Genomic DNA, 14,068 nt, shown 5'->3' on the forward strand with positions numbered 1-14,068 from the left:
ATACATACCTGTATATACTATATTACCATCTTACAGATACATACCTTTACAGACTCTATTACCATAGTACCAGATACATACCATTACATACTATATTACCATAGTACCAGATACATACCATTACATACTATATTACCATCTTACCAGATACATACCAGTACATACTATTTAACCATCGTACCAGATACATACCATTACAAGCTATATTACCATCGTACCAGATACATACCATTACAAGCTATATTTCCATCGTACCAGATACATACAATTACAAAATATATAACCATCGTACCAGATACATACCAGTATATACTATATTACCATCGTACCAGATGCATTCAATTACATACTTTATTACCATCGTACCAGATACATACCATTATAGACTATATTCCCATCGAACCAGATACATACCATTACATAATTTATTACCACCGTACCAGATACATACCGGTACATACTATATTACCATCGTACCAGATGCATACAAGTACATACTTTATTACTGTCGTACCTGATACATACCATTACAGATTTTATTACCATCATAACAGATACATACCAGTATATACTATATTTCCAGCGTACCAGATACATCCAGTACATACTATATTACCATCTTACCAGATACATACCATTACATACTATATTACCATCTTACCAGATACATACCATTACATACTATATTACCATCGCATTAGATACTTACCATTACAGACCATATTACCATCGTACCAGATACATACAAAAACATACTATATTACCATCGTACCAGATACATACAATTACATATTATATTGCCATCGTACCAGATACATACCAGTATATATTATATTACCATCGTACCAGATGCATACAATTACATATTTTATTACTATCGTACCAGATGCATACCATTACATACTATATTACCATCGTACCAGATAAATACCATTACAGACTATATAACCATCGTACCAGAAACATACCATTACATACTATATTACCATCGTACAAGATACATTCCTGTATACACTACATCGTACCAGATGCATACAGTTACATACTTTATTACCATCGTACCAGATATATACCATTACAGATTCCATAACCATCGTACCAGATACATACCATTACATACTATATTACCATCGTACCAGATACATACAATTACATATTATATAACCATTGTACCAGATACATACCGCTGCAGGCTATATTATCATCGTACCAGATACATACCATTACAGGCTATATAACCATCGTACCAGATACATAAAATTACAGGCTATATTACCATCGTACCAGATACATACCAGTACAAACTATATAACCAAAGTACCAGATACATACCATTACAGGCTATTTTACCATCGTACCAGATACATACCATTACAGGCTATATTACCATCGTACCAGATGCATAAAATTACAGTCTATCTTACCATCGAACCAGATACATACCATTACATACTTTATTTCCATCGTAACGGATGCACACCATTACATACTTTATTACCATCGTATCAGATACACACCATTACATACGTACCAGATACACACCATTACATACTTCATTACAATCGTACCAGATACATACAATTACATAATTTATTACCATCGAACCAGATACATACCATTACATACTTTTATTAACATCGTACCAGATACATACCAGTACATACTTTTATTAACATAGTACCAGATACACACCAGTACAAACGTACCAGGTCTATCTGTCTGTCTGTCTATCTATCTTCTTGATTTCCTCCATTACTGAAGATATACAAGTTATGTACAATTTTTTACAGTACACATATTATAAAAGGAAGGGTGACATAATGTTAAAATAAAACCACATGGTGATGCACAATACAGCCTAGTTAACACAATATGTGTACAGCTTTTGCGTGTCGGTCAGTTACATGCATTTATCTATGTCTATAAGCGCCAGCAACATGTCCTGCGTGCACTACGCATTACCTTCCCTAAAGGGAAACTTTAACACAGTCGTAATTGAACTTAAATGATCGTTTGAGGTAAACAAGGCTTTCCTCTTCATGTAACAGTGGTAAGATAGGAGCACCGAGGAGACTGAGTAAATAAAAAATTCCATCTAGATGCAATAAGTCTGCAGGGAAGTGCGTCCCAAAGACATGAGTGTCACTTATAAATGACGTGCGTAATGCCGATGTCGCAACGCATACATTTACACTATATACTAGAACATCTGTCATTTGAAAATAACATTGGTCGCAAATTACCATCGTACCAGATACATTATATTACATACTTTATTACCATCGTTCAAGAAACATTCTATTACAGACTATATTACCATCGTACCAGATATATACCATTATAGACTTTACTACCATCGTACCAGATACATACCATTGCATACCTTATTACCATCGTTCCAGATACACACCATTACATACTGTATTACCATCGTACCTGATACATACCACTACACACTATATTACCATCGTACCAGATACATACCACTACACACTATATTACCATCGTACCAGATACACACCATTACATACTGTATTACCATCGTACCAGATACATACCACTACACACTATATTACCATCGTACCAGATACACACCATTACATACTTTATATTACCATCATACCAGATACATACCATTACATACGTTATTACCAGATACATACCACTACACACTATATTACCATCGTACCAGATACACACCATTACATACTTTATATTACCATCATACCAAATACATACCATTACATACGTTATTACCATCGTACCAGATACATATTATTATATATTCTAATTACCATCGTACCAGATACACACCATTCCCTACTGTATTACCACCGTACATAAAGGAATAATGCTAAGTTTGTATAGTCAACTTTAATAAATGTTAATGAAGAATACAAACTAAAGGTTCGATGACATTGTTTTCATAGCTGCTGTAAGTTCCAGTGTAAAGTCTCAACTGTTCGAGTCTCATATTTCACCAAACTCATAAAACGTATATATTTGTGGTTATTATTGTGAATGTATCCGGAAATTAAACGCTGCGTTTACACATTCATTTTCAAGTCTCTTGTCGCCATGGATTGTATTTGTTGCCACTAATTGAGTAGGATGCTTGCAATAGGACTGCAATCAAGAATATAAACGATCTGTCAGACACTGTATAAACGATGCTCCGTCATGGAAGGGTTTTGTTTAGATGTTGGTTTTAAAAGCTATTTGGTTTGGCCCACGTGACCTAGAAGACATAGCTAAAGGCCAAGCACATGTACATGTATTTGGTGTTTTTGAGAAACAATTAGTATTTAACAATTATACAATCAAGTATAATTTTTAAAAGCTGTAACGTCATATTTAGGTTATTGTCACCATACTTGGCTTGTTTATAATTTACTTTGCACGATATAAAAATGCAGAAAAAGGAGAAGTCTGCTGAAGTTAACAAACCAGACAATTTATAGCATACGTGGGACCTGCTAGAAACCCTTGCAGTAGCGTTTTATATAATTAGACCGAATGAAGTAAACGTAATACCATTTGGAAGATACGTAAGTGTTTGTTTTGCATAGCATATAACATTTAACATTCTTGGGACTTTATGAATAATATACCAGAATTGTTTCGTGTTTGGTATCATTTAAGTTGATCATAATATTTTATATAATACTGAACTTCCTGTCTAGCAGACCGTTCATATGTGGTAGTCCCAACCTGTTAGGGTGTCAATAAACATTGTGTAATGCAAAGTTATCGTTTTCTGTTTGTCTACTGGGCTTGTCCCTGTGGTTTCCATGTATATTTAAACCGCAAGTTTATATATACCTTTCACCAAGTTTTCTAAATCTAAAACAGAGGTGTGTTTTTGTAAAAATGGTGTGTGCTGTGCCTTTAACCTTTAATTAAATACTTCCCTCAGGCGAAATCCTTGCTCAAGTCAAAGAAGCAATTATAATCCATCATATGACAGCCACAGTTTTATATGATATTCTCTTGAATATTCATAATATTGTGCAATATATACAGATCCATGGTAGAAGACTCCGGTTGGAGCTTCGTCATTTATGGGTCAGAATATTCCGGTTGGAGCATTGTCATTCATGGCGGAAGATAAATGTATAGGATGTAGATGAAAATGCAAATTTGATTCATTTAGGATAATTTATATCCTTAAAAAGTAACACACTGCTTTGTCATTGTAAATGCTTATCTTAATTAACAACTGTGACGGGGTTTTGCCGTTTAAACTCGAATTATTCGCAGTAAACGGAGGTAAACACGGCGGCTACATTATATAACACTCCGAATTAACAACTGTATGGACATAAGCGAACGCTGATAGAAAATTCATCATGGAGAAAGATGCAAATACAACAGTTATGAAACAATGTGGAATATGTGACACCAAATGTGTATACTCTGCGATTGAAACCACCTTTATGTTGGGAGTTGTGTCTAATTTGCTTATTGTGTACATTGTTGTAAAAGAAAAAAGGCTGCATGACCCCACCCTTATTGGAATAGCAGGACTGGCAGTCTCTGATGCCATCTTCCTTTTCTTGAGACTTCTAAAACCCATTGAGGAGGTGATTAGAGTGTCAACTTGTGAGAATGGCACTGACAAGGCTATAGGAACCAAGTGGTACTACAGCATCCGAACGTCAGCATGGGCCGCAGCAAATACACACGTGGCCATGTTGGCAGTCATTCGCTACATAACGTTGGTGTACCCTATAAAGTCTCATTTAATTCTGACAATCAAAAGGATACTGTTGGCATCATTTTGGATATGGCTGTTTAGTTTGGCATTCGTTGGAACTTTGTCAGTTCTTATGGCCTATAACCTCATCCCCGGATGGCAATCTCACGAGTATGTGCTAATCTTATGGACCTGTGTGTACATTATGCCAGTCACTGTAACTACAATCCTTCATTGGAGGAAAGTGATTCTGGTAAGAAGAAGTGCCAACACGTATTCTACCGACCGCCAAATAAAGAATATACGGCGCATGTCCAAGCTTGTGATCCTCGTAGTGATCTTAGCGACTGTGCTTCCTCTCCCGCGATTCATTAACAAAATTCTAATAGCGATAAACATGAACAGAAGACTGGATATATCTAAAGAGTTTTTACGGCATTTTAAAGGAGTGTCCGATATTTTATTCCTTGTGAATCATTCCATAAATCCCATTCTGTATGGATTTCTTAGTCAAAGAGTTAGGAAGTCTTTGCAAAAAGTGTTTTGTAAGATAGCTGTTCACAACCAAAGGAGCGACAGGGATCGATCCGGAGATCGGTCGTCAGAAAACCGCGGGATAGGTGTGAATCCAAAATGCATAGGCGATAACGATGTGAAAACACTGTGTGGTGCAACTAACGAGGGGAATGTTACTTTAGAAAAGTATAAGCGACGACCGAAGGCCAGTACGTCTAGTACAAGTACAATTGAAAGCTGTATTAGCAGCATCAGTGATGTAGTGTAACTTCAAAATCTGCAGACGACAAATTAAATATTCACTTTTTGAATGTTGTCTTTAGTACTAAGTGTGTATATAAATGGTATCGTTATTATGCTATGGGCATACTATTCAAAACCCAGTATATTTTGAATGTCTAGCTGTTATACAGCTTTTATATGTATATTGTATAATAATTATGTATTTATATTTATATTCTTAATAAGGCGTCTTATAAATTTCTGTAATTGTCTTTCAAATTTTAATTGAAATGTTTCAAATTACAATAAAACATCAACGCTTATAACGTAAAACTTGCGATACTTGAGTTTACCAAAGTCCCAATCCATCCTTGAGGAAACTCCCAATAAAACATGTCGTTTATATCATAATGTTTATTAACGTTGTTCAAAGATGATGCCGTAGGTGATTATCAAAGACCGAGAAAAGGTCGAGTGTACCAAATTCAAAGAAATGGTCGAAAAAATGTAAATTGGAAAGCATAAATATATAAATAACACACACACGCACGCACCCCCGCACGCACGCGGACGAATGAACAGATATTCAGCCTAGAGGATGATGTTCTAAGTCGAGGATATGCGCCTGCCTTGGGGGCGATTCATTACATCCGAACCAGGCGCAGAGCCCACTAGGCCCAAATGTTACCCATGATGAGGCTCTTTCTACACTTTACAAACCAACCACGTTTTCGGGGTTCAATGTTTATACTTGACTTTAATATATTGACACCTCATTCCTTGATAAGGATATCACCCCCCCCCCCCACAGTGTGAGCAGATGCATGTTTCAACGAAATACGACGTTTCAAGAAATAACACTGAAATATCTTGTAAATTGAAAAAAATATGTTTTCAAGTATATGTTACAGTCCATGTTGGCAACCTACAGACAATTAAACGAGCGCATCGAGACCGCCGGCCGACAAATTTCGCACCATTTTCTGTAGCCAAAATTAACTAACTCAATTTGTGTTCAGACTAGCTCCGCCCTTTGTGTAGTTACGTGATATTTTGGCGTGAAAGTCAAACAGGCGTTAGTTGCATTAAATGAGTGTCGGACGATAGTAAATTGTCGCGTGAATCTTTTATAAAAGCAAATATAACGGATAAAATGTTCGTACAAAAATGGAAAAGCATCGACGTTTATGGTTATTTTCGTTCAAAAATCAACGAATTCTTGATATTTAGATTATACAAATGACCTAGGTATGATTGCATATTACAGAACTCGTTGAGTCTTAATTCATAATGTTCAACAAAAGATTGCACATGTTTTTTTCCTAATTTTTTTACCAATCACATGCAGCAAGTGGTTTAGATACTCAGGCCATAGCAAGGCACATTTTGTTACTGAATTTTCTTGATTGATTGTATATCAAATAGAGAACTTTAAAGTATAAACGTAAAAGCTTAATTTGCGCAAGTGCAGACGGCACCACGATTCACGTAGACCGACAAAATGTGCCCTATGAAAACATGCTGTATTTCTGTCAGATCTACTTTATTATCATTTTCATGGTAAATTGGGGTAAATTGTCGATTGTCATTTGCCCACAAATATGTGCGAACACCAGTTCATTTATTTATATGTTTTCTATGGCATTCACTGTAAATAAAGAATTTGGTGTTCACACATATTTGTGGGCAAATGACAATCGAGTATTATCCCATTAACACCCAATAAGCTGCCTCTTCTCCATTTTCTGTAGATCGCCAAAATGAACTCTAATATATACATGCAAACATTTTTTTATTATACGTTTTTTTAGAAATTTCTTATTTTTACTTCAAAAATCAAGTACTCGAAAATTGCTATGGCCTGAGTATCTAAACCACTTGCTGCATGTGATTGGTAAAAAAATTAGGAAAAAAACCTACGCCTACAACAAGATATTCGGTAATTGATTAATGACACACCTGCTGCGCATGCGTATGAGCTGTTAACATAAAGCATATATAAGGGTCTAAAATCATATCTTTGCTAGTGCTCGCCGAATGGGTATTACCCGATGGCGAGGGTTTAATAAGCTGACCCCCCCCCCCACACCCCTCTTTGCTACGCGATGCGGCGAAACCGTGATCTAATGGGTTTTTTACACGTCAAGCAAGGGGTTCCCTGCCGCATCACTAAAATACTTATCGTCATCCGGTAGGGACGTTAAATGCGGGCCCATTGTGACATTGCTATACACTGAAGCACTTAAAAAAAACCAGGGTTACATTCTGTCTGTGCACTTTGCTCCAAACAATCTTAAACGACTCACAATCATATCAGAGCATTCGCCGAATGGGCAAGACCCGAGTGCGAGTGTAAATAAGCGTACACACCTCTTTGCGACGCGGCGGAACCATGGTCTAGTGGTAACGGACTTGATTGTCATCCAGGGGTGGCAGACTCGATTCCCGGCGCATCACTAAAACATTTTAATCGTCTTCCGGTAGGGACGTTAAATGGGGGCCCTCGTGTGACATTGTTATACACTGGTGCACGTTAAAGAACCAGGGTAGCTCTAACCATTCTGTCTGTGCACTTTGCTACAAAAAAAACTTAAATAACTAACAATCTTATCGGAGCACTCGCCGAATGGGCCTTGCAGGATATGGATATGGAAAAAATAATAATATTCATTTTGATAGAAGTAAAATTGAATTATATAGCTATGTTATCTATTATATGCTGAACTACAAGAACCATGACTCTTTGACAAAGGCATTTACTTTAAGGAATTTTGAAAATAATATATCAGGAATTACTACAAATTTAAAAGTGGTTGAGTCAATAATGTTTTTGTGTGCCCAATTAAGGAACTTTTACTTAAGCTGTTTTATTTTTATTTTACAACCCTTGTGATGGAAGTAATATGAACTTATGCTAAGTAACTCTGGTTGATTTAACCCATGCTGAGTCACTTTGGTAGTATTAACTTATGCTAAGTCACTCCGGTTGTATCAACTTAGTCTTAGTCACTGTGGTAAAACTAACTGCAAAAAACACTCTTGTGGTATTAACTTATGCTAAGTCACTCTGGTTGGCCTAAGATTGCTTTATTTCATGACCATATTTGTGAAGTCATCCAACTTAAGTTGGAAACGGTTAACTCACTATTCCGTAACATTAACACCATAATGTCGTTATGTTTTTAGGCTTGAGCGCTAGTGCCAGACTCTTGTAATAGACCGCAAAAATTCAATTGAGTCCATATGGAGTTGCTAGAATGTACCAGAATTCAATGAAAATCAATTCATGAAACATACCTGGAATAGTTTTTGATTTACAAAATAAGTTCATGTTTAGTTAAAAGTAAGAGTGTGTAATATTTTGCGTATATTTACAGTTAAAACACGTATAAAACACGGATATGAAAGGGGAAACTCCTACAAACAGGGAAACTCCTGGCAGTTCTGGATTGACCTCATTGGAATAAGATTGCATACTAATTCTAAAAATATGGTACAACAGGGGAAGGAACTCAGATATACAGTACATACTTAATTCAATGTGATTTTTTCCCTTTTGTACTGCTCTAGCAGTGAAATTAGCTTAATGATTGAGTGAGTGAGTGAGTGAGTCGTCGCTCAAGCCGTTCAGCACCATCTGTGCTTTCATTTATAGTTGGTTTGCTGCCCTTAGCAGATAAGAAACATTCATTTAACCACGGACCTATTAACCATGATTTCAAACTGATATTTTCACTTTAGTTATTTCACTAATAAAACTCCATATGTCTTCCAAAAGCATGAACGAAATATAAGATATTTATTGAATTTCGCTGTGATACTAAAATTCATTACACCGAGTGATAATAGACAGGAAAGTTTTCACGAGGTTTGAAGCCACAAAAGAATTGTAATTTTCTGTGATTAATATTTTTTTTTTCGATCTTACACTGAAATTCATCAATTGATTTGCTTCGTTAATGAATAAGCTGAACAATGTTAGTTTAATTGGCGTAAATTGTAAAATCTGACAATGAAAGTAACGCCATGACGACATTTAAAAGGTGTAAAATCCGACACAGGAAACGATACACCAAACAAAAACAAAACTCTATAAAAGCAGTGAGACTATCAAACTAAAATTTTAACTGCTGCAGTTAAAATAACATCTCGTTCTTTAACGATAATCATAAAAGAAGTCTTTCGTATTTACTAATCTCTTTTCATAGCTAGAACTTATAATAAAATATGTTTTAAGTGTTAAGTTTTATGTTGTAAGAATTTCATTTCGATTAATGGGCATGTGTAAATGTTATAAAAATTCACGGTGGAGAACCCACGTGATTTATTTGGTAAAGTGCACGGCAACAAATGTCAACAAGTCTCGATTCAGGTAAGGTTTTTAAAGATAACTTTCTTAATATTTGTAGAATTTTTGTGAAATAAAGACCATAAACCCCGCATTTAAGAGCTCTATCCACGGTAATAAAGAACTTTCTCTAATATTCTAATGTTTTCCTGAAAATCTTGACCAAATGATTTCTCAGAGTTGAAATCTAAGGCAAAGTACACGGCTTTTGACAAATCTATCGCTTTACTTCATGCTAGCCGTAAATAATTCATACACAAATCTTATTTTAAGCAAATTTTATGTGTTTTAAAGTTTTCAGCGTGTATTGTTGAACTTCTTATAGTTATTTCAAAGTCTAAAATGAACTAAAACCATTTTGATAAAGTACACGGACATTTTAGGTTTGATAAAGTACACGGTCGTTTACAACCTTCAGTGTATATACTCATTATTTCACTGACTGGTGCTAAAACGAGTTATTATAAATTTATTTATTATTTCTATTCTTCAAATTCATTATTGAACATGTTTGAAAAGACGCATTGTAATGGAGTGGCAATGGAAGAATGAACGCGTTTTGACAGTTAGACCGACGGAGTCGCCTAAATGATGGGCTCATTTTCATGAATCATGGAAACATGTATTATCACACTAAAATTCAGGCCCGTATTTTAACAATTTATTCGCAATTGACATATAAAGGACTTGAAGTTTTTGTAAAGGGTGTTCCACTCCTTTTTCGTATCGTATATGTAAAAAGTGTTTGTATTCATTATACATGGTAAACAGTAAGGCATAACTGCTTAATAACTCCTCATTTTGTCAATTTTGAGAAAGAAAAGTGTTCTTGTACTTTTAATGTCTTCGATTGCTAGCTGATTTGATAGACTTGTGATTTTGTGACATTTGTTTCATTTTAGAATATGAAGACTCCGACTTTATGCAAAGAATGCGGAATGGAATTTCAAAATAAAAAAAACAACATCTAGTAGACCACGACAGAAGGCGTTCTGGTCAATTGCCATCGTTTTTGCGGGAAAGTGTTTTCACAGACACAGGTTAGTTTTTAGCTTTATTTTTTCGCAGAGAAATAAGAATATACTAACAGTTATACTTTTATTATGACTCCCCTCGTGTAGAAGTTAAGATTTGCCGTCGTCTGACTGTGTTTTCAACGTTATTTAGGGGTTGCGTTTTTCACATAATAATGTGGTCCGTGTTTCAGTGGACAGGGTCATTTAGTTTTATGATGCTGATTACACGATCAAACACTCATTGCGTGGCAGTAATATAGTGTTTTTTATAAATTAAATTCAAGTACTGACATTGCCAGCATTTCTCACTAACTTGTGACAGTACATGTCTTTTTTATAGGTGCAGCAATCACGGCGAGACAAAGTTGCACGTTTGCAAATATTGTGACAAAACTGCTCTTGCAAGACTTGAAGATACACGAAAGACGCGAAAGCGGCCAATTGAAGCTAACCTGTGATGTGTGTGGGTTCAAATTGGGTGACACGACCAATCTCAGTGACCAGTTTTCTACTAGACACAGGCGAATGACACGTCACAAATGTCTACAGTGTCGCTCAGCATTCAAGTTCAAATCTGGACTTAGCAGGCACGTTAAGGCGAAACACACCTAATCAGGACATATTGAAATATCACAATGGTCTAGTTAGAAGTGCATTCCAGTATGTTGCCGAGTTAAAATAACGTGTTGATGAGTTTAACATTTTATTAAGATAAATAGCAAAACGTACTGTTACCAAATGGTGCTCTTTCAAAATGTTCGTTTGTCTTACAGTACTGAAAAAATTGCTGTGTAAAATAAGTATGAAAACGGATTGAGCATAAAACATTTTCACAAGGTTTAGAGATGCATTGTTGTCATTTTCCCATTGATGTCCTATAAACTCTTAACTGCATGTATCTTATATAATTCAGAAAGCTTTAAAACACAATTATTTTGTAGTCACATTTCAGCCTTTAGTCTAGAACATTCTAATGTTCCATGCTCAGCTCTTATCTAGATGTTCAAGTCTTAGTCCTAGCCTGTAAGTTGGTAATATAGTGTGCTCTCATTCCTCCTTGCTGTTTCCCATCTAACTCCGAGCCTCCATCTCTACAATGAGTGCCTGTCTGTATTGTTCGAACGACCGCAGTTTTACTGATGTAGATCAGATAATATTTGTTCAGACTGAACCAAATAAAAGATTCAGTGTTACCTGAAAGGTTTGGACAATATGCTTTAAATGTGGAAATATATATAAACTAATTGTGATGTGCCTATTTTATTGTTTTATATCACATCAAAATAGGAACATTCATGAAATTTATAATCACCACAAACGGGCCGCTAACTACAGAGATGTTTTATTCGCTGTCAGTCCAGATTATAATCTATAAGTAAATCTATCTGATTTTTGAAGAAGTGTATGTATGATTCTGTATTGATCTGCATATTTAAAAGTTATCGAACTTATAATGGCAGACTTTCTCTTAAATTATCCCATAGACTATCTTTCAACTCCTCATTAAATATGATTGCTAAGTATTTAGTTATTTAGGTGTGCGTTATAATGCAAAATTTATTGATACAACTTAAATAAAAAACTCAACACAATACATTATAACTTCACGAAAAGAAAAAGCCGATATAACTATTCGTTTGTAAACCGCACTCTACTTTCAAACATAAACTAAAATGACTGTGTACTTTATCATCCTAAAATGACCGTGTACTTTATCAATTTGGGTTTAGTTCATTTTTACCTTTGAAATAATTAGAAGTTAAACAATACACGCTGAAAACTATAAAATACATAAAATTGCTTAAAATAAGATTTGTGTATGAATTATTTACGGCTTACATGAAGTAAAGCGATAGATTTGTCAAAAGCCGTGTATTTTGCCTTAGATTTCAACTCTGAGAAACCATTTGGTCAAGATTTTCAGGAAAACTTTAGGATATTAGAGAAGGTTCTTTATAACCGTGGATAGAGCTCTTAAATGCGGGGTTTATGGTCTTTATTTCACAAAAATTCTACAAATATTAAGAAAGTTATCTTTAAAAACCTTACCTGAATCGAGACTTGTTGACATTTGTTGCCGTGCACTTTACCAAATAAGTCACGTGGGTTCTCCACCGTGTAAATTGTATGCTAAAATATTTCACCTGAACAAATTACTCAAACAGTTTAAAAAAATGAATTACCATTTCGTAACTTGAATATCAAATGTCCTTCGAAGTGATTCGTCAAATATAAATGTTGAAATAAATGTTCCGCTTTTTTTGTGGATTTTTTCTGCTCCGAATCCTGTTTAAATGTCAAACGCTTTTGTGAACCATCTATTGGACAATGTCTGTCATGTAACATTTAAATGTGAGTTGCGTAACAGGAGACAAGACCAGTAAGATGTGGTTTATATTTTTCATTGGTTACGACACAGCTGGATGATGATTGCTTGTTTCGGTGTGTAATAGTAATATACACAATCGAGTGAGCTCCAAAGTTATAAATCATGAAATTCTTCGCTTAGAGTGTTATATTTATTTTTGTTGTTTCGTGCTTGTAATCCATTTTACCAATGTACTGGTCTATGTAGAGAACCTGACGTTTCATATAAACGATTCATGGATTTGTAAAATCGCGCTGGAACGTTTATACTGCCCGAATGCACAATTAAGCCCGAACATCCATTCTGCATGAGCCTTAAATCACGGTCGAACGTTCAAACAGCATAAACGCATCATCACGCCGCAATATTGATAGTGCATGTTCGCACCATCATGCCCGACCATTCATAATGCATGAACGCACCGTCACGCCCGAACGTTCATACTGCATGAACGCACTATCATGCCAGAAAGTCCATACTGTATGAGGGCACTATCATGCCAGAAAGTTCATATTGTACGAACGCAGCATCACGTCCGACCGTTCAAACTGCATGAACGCACCAGCACGGCCGAGCGTTCATACAGCATGAATGCACCATCACGACCGAGCGTTCATATGGCAATAACGCCCCATCACGGCAGAATATTCATACAACATAAACCCACCATTAAGCCCGACCGTCCATACCGCATGAACGCACAATCGCGGCCGGACGTTCATACAACATAAACCCACCATTATGCCCGACCGTTCATACCGCAAGAACGCATCATCACGGCCAGGTGTTCATACTGCATGAACGCACCATCACGCCCGAACGTTCATACTGCATGAACGCCCTATCATGCCAGAAAGTTCATATTGCACGAACGCAGCATCACGCCCGACCGTTCATACAGC

General features: G+C 35.8%; 1 protein-coding gene across 1 annotated transcript; it reads left to right on the forward strand.

The window, feature by feature from the left end:
• Positions 1 to 4,040: 4,040 nt before the first annotated feature.
• On the forward strand, positions 4,041 to 5,747 carry LOC128241610 (somatostatin receptor type 4-like). Its single transcript, XM_052958620.1, has one exon. It carries the CDS (start codon positions 4,350 to 4,352, stop codon positions 5,478 to 5,480), a length of 1,131 nt encoding a protein of 376 aa, XP_052814580.1. The 5' UTR covers positions 4,041 to 4,349; the 3' UTR covers positions 5,481 to 5,747.
• Positions 5,748 to 14,068: the final 8,321 nt, after the last annotated feature.

This window comes from Mya arenaria, chromosome 7 (assembly GCF_026914265.1).
Source record: "Mya arenaria isolate MELC-2E11 chromosome 7, ASM2691426v1".
Lineage (NCBI taxonomy): Eukaryota > Metazoa > Mollusca > Bivalvia > Myida > Myidae > Mya > Mya arenaria.